This window comes from Engraulis encrasicolus, chromosome 10 (genome assembly GCF_034702125.1).
Source record: "Engraulis encrasicolus isolate BLACKSEA-1 chromosome 10, IST_EnEncr_1.0, whole genome shotgun sequence".
NCBI lineage: Eukaryota > Metazoa > Chordata > Actinopteri > Clupeiformes > Engraulidae > Engraulis > Engraulis encrasicolus.
In genome coordinates, this window is record NC_085866.1 from 21,793,187 (window position 1) to 21,805,686 (window position 12,500).

Below are 12,500 nucleotides of genomic sequence, written 5' to 3' on the forward strand. Positions count from 1 at the left end.
ACACTGAATTTATTGTAAGGTTTTTAACACATCTCAACCAGGGGTGCCAATAATTATGGAGGGCACTGTATCTCTATCCATCCCTATATCTCTTTATTTCCATCCCTGTCTTCTGCACCTCTCTCTCTCTCTCTCTCTCTCTCTCTCTCTCTCTCTCTCTCTCTCGCTCGCGCTCTCTCTCACTCTCTCTCTCTCTCTCTCTCTCTCTCTCTCTCTCTCTTTCTCGCGTTCTCACCTTTACCTCCCTTTTTCATCAATCTTCTCTCCTCTGATTCCATCTTCCTACATTTCTCTCTCCTTCTCTTTCCCTCCCTCCCTGCCTCTTCCTCCTTTCTCTACCTCTCTTTTCATCTCTCCCTTCAAATCTCTTTTTATCCCTCTCATCCCCTCCATTCCTCCCTCTCCCTTCCTCTCCTCCTCCATGTCTCCATTCCTCTTTCTCCTCCCCTCATCTCTCCATTCTCCTCCTCCATTCCTCCTCCTCCTCCTCTCCTCCATTCCTCCTTCTCCTCCTCCTCCTCTCCTCCATTCCTCCTTCTGCTCCTCTTCTCCTCTTCCTTCTCCTCTCCCTTCCTCTCCTCCTCCTCTCCTCCTTCTTCTCCTCCTTCTCCTCCTCTTCCATCCATTCCTCCTCCTCCTCCTCTCCATTCCTCCCTCTCCACCTCCTCCATCTCTCCATCCTCCTCTCCATTCCTTCATTCCTCCTTCTGCTCCTCTTCCATTCGCCTTTCTCTTCAGGGTCAGTGGATTAGGACATCCTATGTTTCTGGGCTTTGGATTTCTTATCTACCAGTACTTTTATGTGTTTTGTTCTTGTTGATGTTGTATTGTTTGTATTGCTGCAACCCCCCTGTGTCCGAGACAAATTTCTCCCTGGTGGAGACTAATAAAGTAACCTAACCTAACCTAACCTAACCTAACCTTCCCCCCATCTCCTCTCCAGGCCGATGTGCTTCGTGAAGCAGCTGGAGATCCCGCAGTACGGCAGCTACCGTCCCAACGTGGTGCCCGCCACGCCGCGCGCCAACCTGGCCAAGGAGCTGGAGAAGTACTCCAAGGTCTCCTTCGACTATGCAAGCTTCGACGTGCAAGTGTTTGGCAAGCCCAACGCTCGAACGCTCGCCCCAAAGATGCCCCAGACCACCAGCGAAACCTCACCCAAAGCCTTCAAATGTAAGGGGATTTCCTTCAATGTCGTAGCCCCTTAATGCACTCCGTACCTCCAGTGGCACGCTGTAATAGTAATTTAAAGTGAACTACCACAGTACTACAATACTATGACATAACACAGGGCCCTTAGTAATGCACTATGACTTGGTCATTACCAATCTGGTAACAGCTATAAAAGCGTGTCTTAATGGGTTAAAAATCCCCCCAAAAGTCTATTTAGGTAGGACTATAAAGGCAGCCTACCCGTGAGATGGGACACTATGACTTAAGAAATCCTCTACTTGAATGTTTTAGATGGTATATGCTGTACAGTTGTATGGCAAAGACAGAATGCTTATTTACTGTTAAACTAATAGCTACAATGACTGTAGGAATCATTCATCTGTGTTTTTTTTCCAAATGTAGACAAGCCATTTACATTTCAAGAGGCAATAATTATGCAAGTTATACCATATTAACTATACTATATGTATTGGTATAGCACACTGTCCACAGTAAACCAGAGTAAACTCAGTAGAAGGGAGAAAAATGTGTGAGGACCAGTGGTATACATTGTTCATGGTTCCCCTGTCTGCCCCCTTAAACCAAGCTGTTCCTGAAATGTGATCCTGCAATTATAGCGTTAACCTCTGTATCCACCTTGTTATCCTTAGTTACAAGGGCGGTGCCAATACTATTGGGTAGCAGTTGCCAGATTTAATCAGTCAGGACTATTACCAGTGGTGTAGTCTACGTAGAACGCGGGTATACGGAGTATACCCACTTCTAAATTTCAGGGATCTCAGTATACCCACTAAAAATTGATTGATCCATTGTTTTGAATAGCACAAATATATACGGTATACCCACTTCAAAAAATGCTCAAATATACAGTATACCCACTTCAAAAAAGTAGATTACACCGCTGACTATTACTGTATATGGGCAGCTCAAACGAAGCCAGCAGACAGGAAATGCTGTGGTAGCGTGACAAACGTTGAAGTGGGCGGAGTTAGTGGGTGTGGTAATAAAGTGGAGCGTCTATTCTGTTCGCTAAGTCGTACATCTGGGAATTTTCACGTGAGTGTCAACATTCGCTCATATGATGTGGGGTAAAATACGGAGGAGCCACCGCTGAAAAGATACAAGAACTGGATACATACTTGTAACATTCTACTTGTCTCTTGCTGTAGAATGTGTTGAGGTGAAGAGTTCTTCTCTTATCATTATTATTCTTCTCCTACTTTATTGACACTTTCCACACTTTTCTTGTATTGAGAGTGTCAAGGAGAGGGCTCCTCCCTTCTTTTGCCAAGGGGAGATGTTGTAGGGAAAATATTGTATGTCATGAACTGGTGGTGAAGTCAAATAAATGAGTTTTTAAATCTCAAATCTCTTTGCTCTACTCCTGCAGCCAAGCCGTTCCCCAAGGCCCCATCCCCCAGCCACAGCCTATCGGGCGGCTATGCCAAGAGCAGCTCCTCCTCCTCCTCCAGCGGCTACGACTACTCCCACGACGCAGAGGCCGCGCACATGGCCGCCACCGCCATCTTGAACCTATCCACACGCTGCTGGGAGCGCCCCGAGAACCTCAGCATCAAGACGCAGGACCAGCCTCCCAAGGTACGGTACTGGCAAGCCCATATGGTGGAGTGTAGTATTGCCTAGAGCAGGGGTGGGGAACCTTGGATGACTTTTTACGGCCCTGGGAGGAATTTGAAGTGGCCCCTCGGAATGAAAAAGGTTCCCCACCCCTGACCTAGACTAAATGGTGCCATACAGTACTGCATTCTCAGCTTTGTGAACCTTAGCATCAAGATGCATGGCGCAGCCTGCCAAGGTACCATACTGGAAAGGCCCAGAGTTGTAACAAAGTAAAAGTAGAAGTAGTCTACTCTTACAGATGTAATTACAACACTAGTGGTGTGATTTTACATGGTTTTAACTTTGTAAGAACATGCTACTAGTGTTGTCATTTCATCTGTAAGAGTACCTGTACTTTACTCAACTCTGGCAAGGCCATATGGTGGAGTGTCGTATTGCCTGGACTAAATGGTGCCATACAATATAGGCCCTGGTAAGAGGAAATATCCCCTCGCAACATTGAGAAGAGAAAATGGAAAACGGTGCTGTAAAGTACCTCAGCATCGGCCCTGCCGTGGCCAAACAGTAGGCCACTTGTGTACCATGCGGCTGACCCGGGTTCGATTCCCGGCCCGTGTCCTTTGCCGGCCCTTCCCCGTCTCTCTTTCCTCACTCGCTTCCTGTCACCACCTTCACTGTCCTATCATAAATAAAGGTCAAAAAGACCACACAAAAAAGTACCTCAGCACCAGCCTAGGATCAGCCTAGCAAGGTACGATACAGTAGGCCTACTTCAAAAGGAAAAAGAAATATCTTCACACCAAATAGTTTTTCTACTGTGATTTATTTGATTAAGCTTACACAACGTTTTGAAGTTGCCTGGAGCTCACCTCATGCAGTTCAGCCATCTGAAGATGAGCCTCTTATATTTTTATATATTTTCATATTTCACTTTTTCTTCATGAAGGATGATGCTACATGCCCAAATCACATTAGGATTATAATAATTAAAATTTAGTTGGCAGCATAAGAAGCAAAAAGAAATAAAAAAAAATTGTGGACTTGCGGTACACTCTGCCTCTCACTACCACCTCCATCCTGGAGCAGTTACAGCGATGATTCACAGCCTTCCTTGGCAGACTTTATGTGAAATGGTAGTGAAATGAATAAGATTGATTCTGACACACAGGGTACTGCTTGCCTTGAGCGAAAAAGCTTGGTAAAAAAAAAAAAAAAACCATTCTGGTGTTTCACAAGTGTACACGCAAAAAAATCCAAACTTAAAAAAGGACATTACATAACGGCAACATTTCTCAGGAGATGCGAGATGGATCTAGATGTTCTGCCCTTCTTGGCATTTAACCCCATTTTACTGCAGGAACCTTATCCTGTACCTAAATAACTGTAAAATCGTCTGGATTAAAGCACTAACTTAATGTAATATAGTGTCATGTAATGTAATGCCATGGACACAGTACATTTTACAGTATTAATTGGCATTCACACAGATCCATCATTTTACACTCTTCTATCTGGCCATATTCTCTAACTGTTGAATTAACACCGTAATATCTATTGTGTAATATACCGAATTATTGCAATTCCTTGTGGTAGGATATGGACATTGAGGTGAATGAGGACTAAATGTAATACAGCATGTATTAATATAATGTTACTCATTATGAACGATTCTGCTGTGCAGGACAACATGGACATTGAGGTGGACGAGAACGGGACCCTGGACCTGAGCATGAAGAAGCCCAAGAGGGAAGGAGTGCAGTCCCCGGACCCTTCCTCTTCCTCCTCCTCCTCGTCACAGCAACAGGGCGGCGTCACCTCTCCTCACTCCGCCCACGCCTACAAGCAGGAGGAATGGGAGGGGCCTCTGGACTACACCAAGCCCACCCATCCCAAGGAGGAGGAGCAAGATGAGGTAAGGATGTGTTCAGTGTTGCTAGATTGGGCGGTATCCTGCCCAATTGGGCTGCTTAGGATAGCCATCTTCGGGTAAAAAAAAGGTTAAAATGGGCATGGGGTGGGTTTTTCCGTAGATTCACGGCCATAGAAATCAATACAATTTGGTTCAACATATCTGTCAACCCTGGATGTGTTAACATTAGCAGCAAGATTTCTGCTGATAAAAGAAAAACTGAGACACTCCGGTGTCATGTTTTTTACTTTTTTATTTTTCTTGGAGCCCTGAGGAAGGTCAGTAGACCGAAAGCTTGGCCTATCATTAAAAAGAACTCAAAGGGGATTTAAGTGTGCAGACTTTTTTCTTTCAATTTTACACAGTTTTTGTTTATGTTTGGCACCTTTTAATCGAGAGTGCGGTGGGATCTGGTTAAACACAGATTTTTCTTACAAGTAAAAAAGAGGTTTGACACCCACAGCAATTGAAGGAGAACCTGTGTTTTCTAAGAGGACTTGAGGATCTTTGCACTACTTCCGGTTTTAAGTAACTCCTGTTAAAAATAACTGACTTTTAAAATAATTGTTTACAATAGCAGCTCTTAATCATGTAATTCTTATCAAGATTGGGAAATGAAGGGTTTATTCGCAAAACGGTGTATCTCCATTTTCTAGAATGTTGGGAAATTGAAATTTTTGTATTGGGAATTCCATTGAATTGCATTGCAAAATGCATTTTGTATAGGGTAAAAAAGTATGTTCTCAAAATATTTGAATGGTAAGAATTCACGCATAGGTGATAGGTCCTATGAACAGTCATTTTCAATAATAAAATGCAAAAGTCAAAAAATGGAGATACACCGTTTTGCAAATAAACCCTTCAAATATTGTGTGTCAGATGCCATATCATGCCAGAAACATATCACTCTCCTAATAGCTTGAATAAATGTCTAAATAAAATGTTAAGATGAAGAACGTCATGTGTGCAATGATTTCAAAGATTAGTACAGTGCCGATCTTCAGCGTTGAAGTTCCCCATTTGTTGTGATATTGGTTGAAAAACGGATTCTGACTCGGACACTGTAATTTGAATGTGTGTTAATTTGTGTGTTCATAGCCGGAGCACAGCACCCAGTCGTACGCCTCGTCTGAGGGAGAGGAAGACGACGGCACCCAGGAGAGCCTGGAGGACAGGAAGTACCCTGGAGAGGTCACAACCTCCAGCTTCAACAAGGTCAAGTTCGTTCCCAAGGTCGACAAGAAGGATCTGCTCTTGTAAGTGTCCCCCCTGTTTACAGCGTTAGTGATAGTCACAGTCGCAGACTGTTTCTCCTGCATTAGAAGTCTGCAAAGTTTATTTAATTTTTGCAATTGCTGAAAGAACAGAGTGTAGAAAACTTTGGAGAGACAGCAAGGAAATCTTGTGAACTGTGCATGGCCTTCTCCTCCTCTGACTTACATACATATTCCAACTGTTTTTATTTTTCTCGACATTAAGTTGTTATTTGCAATGAAATAAAAAAAAGAAATAGAAAGGATAGTGGCCCTTCCATATAGTATAGTATATATACTTTTTTTTCATTTGCTAGTCAGAAATTGGGCTGATCACTGATCCAACCCCTCTCTCTTCAGATGTCCCACACCAGGTTGTGACGGCAGTGGTCACATAACAGGGAACTATGCATCACACCGCAGGTAAAGCACAGCATTAGTACTGACTAATGACTAACTATCCAACTAACTAACTAATGAACTAACCAACCAACCCCCCCTCCCAACCACCCACCCACCCACCCACCCTCTCTGAGAATGCACAACCACCCACCCACACAGACCCATGTCTATACTTCTACTGCTACTTTTACTCTGTGTCTCTTTTGGCACTAAACCATTACCAAAAACACACTCAGTGAAGTCACTCATTCCCCATTTAGTACCCATTCAAAACAAATCTGAACAGATATATCTTTATTATTATTATTATTATTATTATTATTATTATTATTATTATTATTATTATTCCTTTTATTTTGTCGTTCCATTTTTTTTTCTGCATGTGACTGTTCTGTAGTAACCCATCGCCTCCTTCATGCTTCCTTCCCAACACCACAATACGACCTTCCTGTACGTGCTCTCTCTCTCTCTCTCTCTCTCTCTCTCTCTCTCTCTCTCTCTCTCTCTCTCTCTCTCTCTCTCTCTCTCTCTCTCTCTCTCTCTCTCTCTCTCTCTCTCTCTCTCTCTCTCTCTCTCCCCAGTGGGGTTGTGAAATAGTTTTTCAAGCCTCATATGTCCACTGATATTCTGTTATGTGTGAAGCGTCACCTTACTTACCACAGATTATTCATACCACCCAAATAATCTTAACCCTTGTGTGATCTTTTGCGTGTTTCAATCCTCTCATCTCCTCCCTCTTTCCTCTTGTCTATATTGAATCTGCTTTTTGAAGACATGCGATAACATTGCTCGTCATCTAACGCCGAAGCAGTGTCAATTTCTAATCAATTTCTGCCAATTTATTATCTCTTTAAAACAAAAAATATTAAATAATGTCTTGATTAGGAAATTGTTTGGTCTTTCCTTGCCTTATAAGGTCTTTCAGTCTTGTGTGAAGAATCTTCTTTTCTGATCTTGTCTTCCTCTCTCCCTTTGTGTGTTTCTCTCTGCCTCTTCTTTTTCTTTCAAAATTTTCTCTTTCTTTCTTTCTTTCTTTCTTTCTTTCTTTCTTTCTTTCTTTCTTTCTTTCTTTCTTTCTCTTCTCTCTCTCTCTCTCTCTCTCTCTCTCTCTCTCTCTCTCTCTCTCTCTCTCTCTCTCTCTCCTTTTCCCTTCTTCTCTTCTCCAGTCTGTCTGGCTGCCCTCTTGCTGACAAGTCTCTGCGGACCCTCATGGCTGCTCACACTCCTGAACTGAAGTATGTCTGCTACTCTGTAACGCTTCTCTAAACGTAACTCCCCCTCGCCACCCTTACCACCCTGTCCGACCCCACTTCTGCTTTTACACTTTACTTCCACTGACTCTTGCAACAAATATCCAAGGTCTCACAGATTGTACTCCCTGAACTGAAGTGTGTTTGCCGTGTAACACTTCTAACGCGTCTGCAGCCTCTCTGTCCGTACCAACTGTCCGTACCTCTGACCCCATGTCTGCTGTTACACTTTTCTATATTGACCTTTGCAGCTGACACTCTCTGACTCTTTGGTGGGTTTTCTAATGCTGTACTGTCCATTTGACCCACTTCCCAAACGCACAAATCATGAGTGGCTGGGAGTTATTAATAGACTTACAGTGTAAAAGGTCTCAGATTGCTTATCCCCCATGCTCCTGGTTATTATATTGTCATAAATAGGTTTCTTTTCAGCCAATAATGCTGTTTTGGGCACATTTTGAGCTCCATGAAAGCATTTAATCACCCCTCCCACAACTCCACCATGCACCAGTAATGAAGGACCTCTTAATGTGCAGCTCACTTGGGCTCATACTGACGTTTTTATACAGTGTCCTTACACTACAGTGTATTTACACATTTAATTGATCTGAATATCCCTTCCAAGATTCTTATTTAGTGGAATGTAAGCATAATAATGATCTAGGAAGACATGTCATTAAACATATGTAGCATGACTGTGCCTATCATGAGTTAGGTACGTATGTTGTGAATGTATCCTCTCTCTAACACTGTTACCATCTCCCTGTTAAGGTGTCCCACTCCAGGTTGTGATGGATCTGGACACATCACAGGAAACTACGCCTCTCACAGAAGGTATGGTGCCCAATGTCCAGCTCATTCACTTGCATAGGCTATGTGTTTCATTCAAATTATTGAAGTATTAGTAGCCCCATAATGCACGCTGTGCCTACTGTGGCATGCTGTAATAGACATTGTTGACTCTATGGTAGTTAACTACAACAACACTACAATACAATACTGCAATTCTGGTAAAAGCAAATGTATAACTGTGTGTCAATGATTCAATAAACGCTAAATAATTTTAACCTTCTCTTTCCTTTGGCAGTTTATCTGGTTGCCCACGTGCCAAAAAAGGAGGAATAAAAACAACCCCCACAAAAGATGACAAAGAAGACTCAGAGCTCTTGAAGTAAGTCTCCTGTGCGCTTAGCGTCACCTTGAGTTTGATCATAACATCCCTGAATAGTTTTCTTTAGCCATCTTCTTTTCCTGTTATGAAAATGAATTATTAAAGGGTCTCTGTTGAGTTGATTAAGTCTCCCATAAGCCTTTCACCCTCTTGCATCATGGCTGTTTTGAATAGTCATACTGAAAGGCTTTTATTTTGAATACGTGTGCCATCATTGACGAATTCACTGAATAAACTGACTGATCTAGTGCACCCACACTGCATTCTTTTAGTTATTGCCATGATTTCTTCACATTTCTCTTTTTAAAATGTCTCTACGGACAGCCCAAAGTAACCTAAATTAACTACCAACTTCACATTTTTTATAAATAAACCGACTAGTTAAATGCAATTCTCACTTGATGGTATGATGCAAGGTTTCTCAACTTCTCTGGGGCCACTCTTTTAATACTGTTTTAAAAACACTCTTCATAAATTAACCTCTGCAACCTATTCTACTATATTCTATTCTATTCTATTCAATTCTATTCTATTCTATTCTATTATACTGTACTATGGTCTACTCTATGATGCTCTACTGTGCTCTGCTCGACTCTACTCTATACTACTCTACTTTATTTGAACCACCCTTAAATTAACATGTTACCCTCCTTTAATTAACGTACTACTTTAAAAAAACAAAAACATTTCCTTATTAAAGTTTTGTTATTTTAACAGACAAACAATAACCCCAATTCCAAGGTACAAACTGAGACACATATACACATACATAAATAAAATAAGTAACATAAAATAAAATACAATAAAAATTAACATACTACTTCTCCCTCCACCCCCTCCAGATGCCCAGTGCCCGGCTGCGACAGCATGGGCCACATCAGTGGCAAGTATGCCACCCACCGGAGTGCCTACGGGTGCCCGCTGGCCGCCAAGCGCCAGAAGGAGGGCATGCTGAACGGGACCCCCTTCTCCTGGAAGGCCTTCAAGACCGAGGGCCCCACCTGCCCCACGCCGGGCTGCGACGGCTCCGGACATGCCAACGGAAGCTTCCTCACACACCGCAGGTACGTACGGACATATGACTTTTTACTTTTAAAATCCCTTTATTGAACCATTGCATGGTCTATACGTATGAACAGCCATCCGGGTACTTTGCTCGTGAATGTGCGTTACGCCTCTTTTTGGGGGAAAACAAACGGAATGTCTCTTTGACTTTGACCTGCTACATCGGCTAGCCTAAATTAACACAGTCCATGCTTTAGCCACGACTGTTTGGATATATTATTTGAACAGAGCCGACAACACAACACAACATTTTGAGTGTCAACAACGCTAGTCTACAGGTCCTTGTCTTTTGTTTATTCTTTCCCAACACCACCAATTGACTTGCATTGGCGTTTCCCCCAATGTTTTCCCCCAAAAAGGGGTATAACGCACATGGCACATGTCACGTCGTTTATGCGTATACTTCCAACTAATGGCCAACAAAGGATTTCTAGTTGGTTCAACTCTCTACGTGTTGAATTAGCACTGAGAATTTTACTATTTAGGAAAAGCCAGTTGTCTGTTGTGTTGCTGTCTTTTGCTTAGTCAGGGTATGTGTATCACGACAGTGTTGGAGCAAAGTAGAGATTATCTGTCAGGGTATAAATCAGAATACACGCAATATACGTGCATTGCAGAATCCCAATATGTCACTCCTACTGTACACATTTACTAGCTGTAAAAATGCATTCTGGCAGAAGGCTGCTGGCATTTTTAAATGTTTTGGTTTAAGGGATATTACAGATTTTTTTGTCTGGTTTCTCCCAGAGCCGCCCACTTTACACACCAGGACGCCATTTCATGAGACCAGTTGCATTCCGGTTTTCATAAGCTCTGTCTTTATCTTTTCTCAAGTCAGGATGAATGCTTTTTCAAGCAGTGGTGCAACCATTGTCCTCCTCGACAAGAAAGGCAGCATTTTTAAGACACTGAATAACAGCATGTGGTCCTTTCATATGATCCAGGATCAGACTCATGCCCGTGATTAATATTGAAGTCACAGCATGCAGCCTCTTCTTCTCCCATACATCACAGGGACAGCTATCTAGCCTGATTATCATCAACTTTCAAATCTCTTTGAGACTTGGTCTGACCAAAAGCATATCAATTAATATTTCCCAAACGGCATGGTCAACCCGCCTCCCTTAGTTTGCTAATGGTTATACGTTTCCTGACAAAGTGGGAGGAGTTCCCGATTTCACGGGAGCTCAGAAACGATGTTATATTGCTCTTGTCCTGACTAGAAGCAATGCTTAAGGAGTTGCGTCACTTGGAGGGGACGGCCTGGCTACCAGTTATCCGTTTAGTCCCTGTCTCTCGTACAGACCACATGGGTGGCTTGTGGATTGAAAAGTAGAAGACATGCTCACACTATCAGCTAATAGTTCTCACAGTCCTTAACTGGGTGCTGAATCCCACATACACCATAAATTAATGAAGGAAGCAAAGGACAGCACTCTTCAGATTTTTTCTTTGTTTATTCGCCCACAAACATTTTGGGCAGAGCCCTTCTTCAACGTGTAACGGCAAACACTATTACACGCTGAAGAAGGGCTCTGATTCCTGAAACGTTCGTGGGTGAATAAACAAAGAAAAAATCTGAAGAGTGCGGCCCTTTGCTTCTTTCATTCATTTATGGTTGTGGATGGGTCATTATTAACCATGTCACAATAATAACTGTCGGACTGTATTCCTTATTTCATCGATTTATGTAACTCTGTGATACAAAAAGAATGGAGCTGGTATTTAGGCATGGGCCCTTTTCTGAAATACAGAGGAGGATGGGGGGATGGAGAAGCAAAATAAAAATAGACAACATACTGTAAAAATCCCAGAGGCACACAAGTGTACCATTTGGAGCGGTGTAGAACAGATAAGAAGAGGAGTTGTTTCGTAACGCAGGAAGGGGTCAGGAAAAGTTCTTTGTCTTGGGGGTGAGACAGTGAAAAGGAAGTGGTGGAGATTTTTTGGTGATGCAACTCCAAGGGAATATATAAGTACCTTAGGCTTATTTAACATTAATCCACATGAATATGATTAACGCGTGATTAATTCCTCTACCTGCAGTTTATCGGGCTGTCCCAGGGCATCGGCCAATAAGAAGAGAGCAAAGTTGCCTGGAGACGACTACATCAGCAAGAAATTCAGAGCCAGCGATGGTAAGACGCAACATATTTTATTAGTTAATTTAATTAATGTAGCAAGTAATTAATACATCATTACAAGCAATATTTAATCATTCGTATTTGGTATGACATACCATACATTTTAGGGTAATTACTGTTTTACACTACAATGTGGGATGAAAATTATAAAATTATATCATACATGTATAATATATACTTAATGAATTATGTAAATGTATCATTTTGCACTGTATGTCTAAATAGTTAGATTTAAAAGTGAAAGATTGTTAACCAATGCATTTAATTATAATAATAAAATTCCTTACTGTTGAATCTCCTGCAGTTCTGGACAACGATGAGGACATCAAGCAGTTGAATCAGGAGATTAATGAGCTGAGCGAGTCCAACTGTGAGATGGAGGCGGACATGGCCAACCTGCACACACAGGTCAGTGGCCTCCTGGAATAATGAGCCCCTCATCACACTCACAGCCAGGTGTCACATCACAGGTGCTTCTGATGATGTATGTGCTGCTTTAATTAGTGACTCTCCTCTCCCCTGGTTCATTATGCCTGGCCCTTGCAGCCTACT

The 12,500-nt window shown here is 42.3% G+C and overlaps 1 protein-coding gene across 1 annotated transcript in view; it reads left to right on the forward strand.

The window, feature by feature from the left end:
* myt1a (myelin transcription factor 1a) overlaps window positions 1-12,500 on the forward strand; it is a 39,002-nt gene that overhangs the window by 23,795 nt on the left and 2,707 nt on the right. The window contains exons 13-23 of the mRNA XM_063209432.1: window positions 944-1,173; window positions 2,564-2,772; window positions 4,436-4,666; window positions 5,762-5,919; window positions 6,277-6,339; window positions 7,485-7,553; window positions 8,340-8,402; window positions 8,656-8,739; window positions 9,582-9,803; window positions 11,851-11,942; window positions 12,253-12,356. Of these exons, the coding sequence (XP_063065502.1) occupies window positions 944-1,173; window positions 2,564-2,772; window positions 4,436-4,666; window positions 5,762-5,919; window positions 6,277-6,339; window positions 7,485-7,553; window positions 8,340-8,402; window positions 8,656-8,739; window positions 9,582-9,803; window positions 11,851-11,942; window positions 12,253-12,356 (1,525 nt within the window). The remainder of the gene's footprint in view (window positions 1-943; window positions 1,174-2,563; window positions 2,773-4,435; window positions 4,667-5,761; window positions 5,920-6,276; window positions 6,340-7,484; window positions 7,554-8,339; window positions 8,403-8,655; window positions 8,740-9,581; window positions 9,804-11,850; window positions 11,943-12,252; window positions 12,357-12,500) is intronic.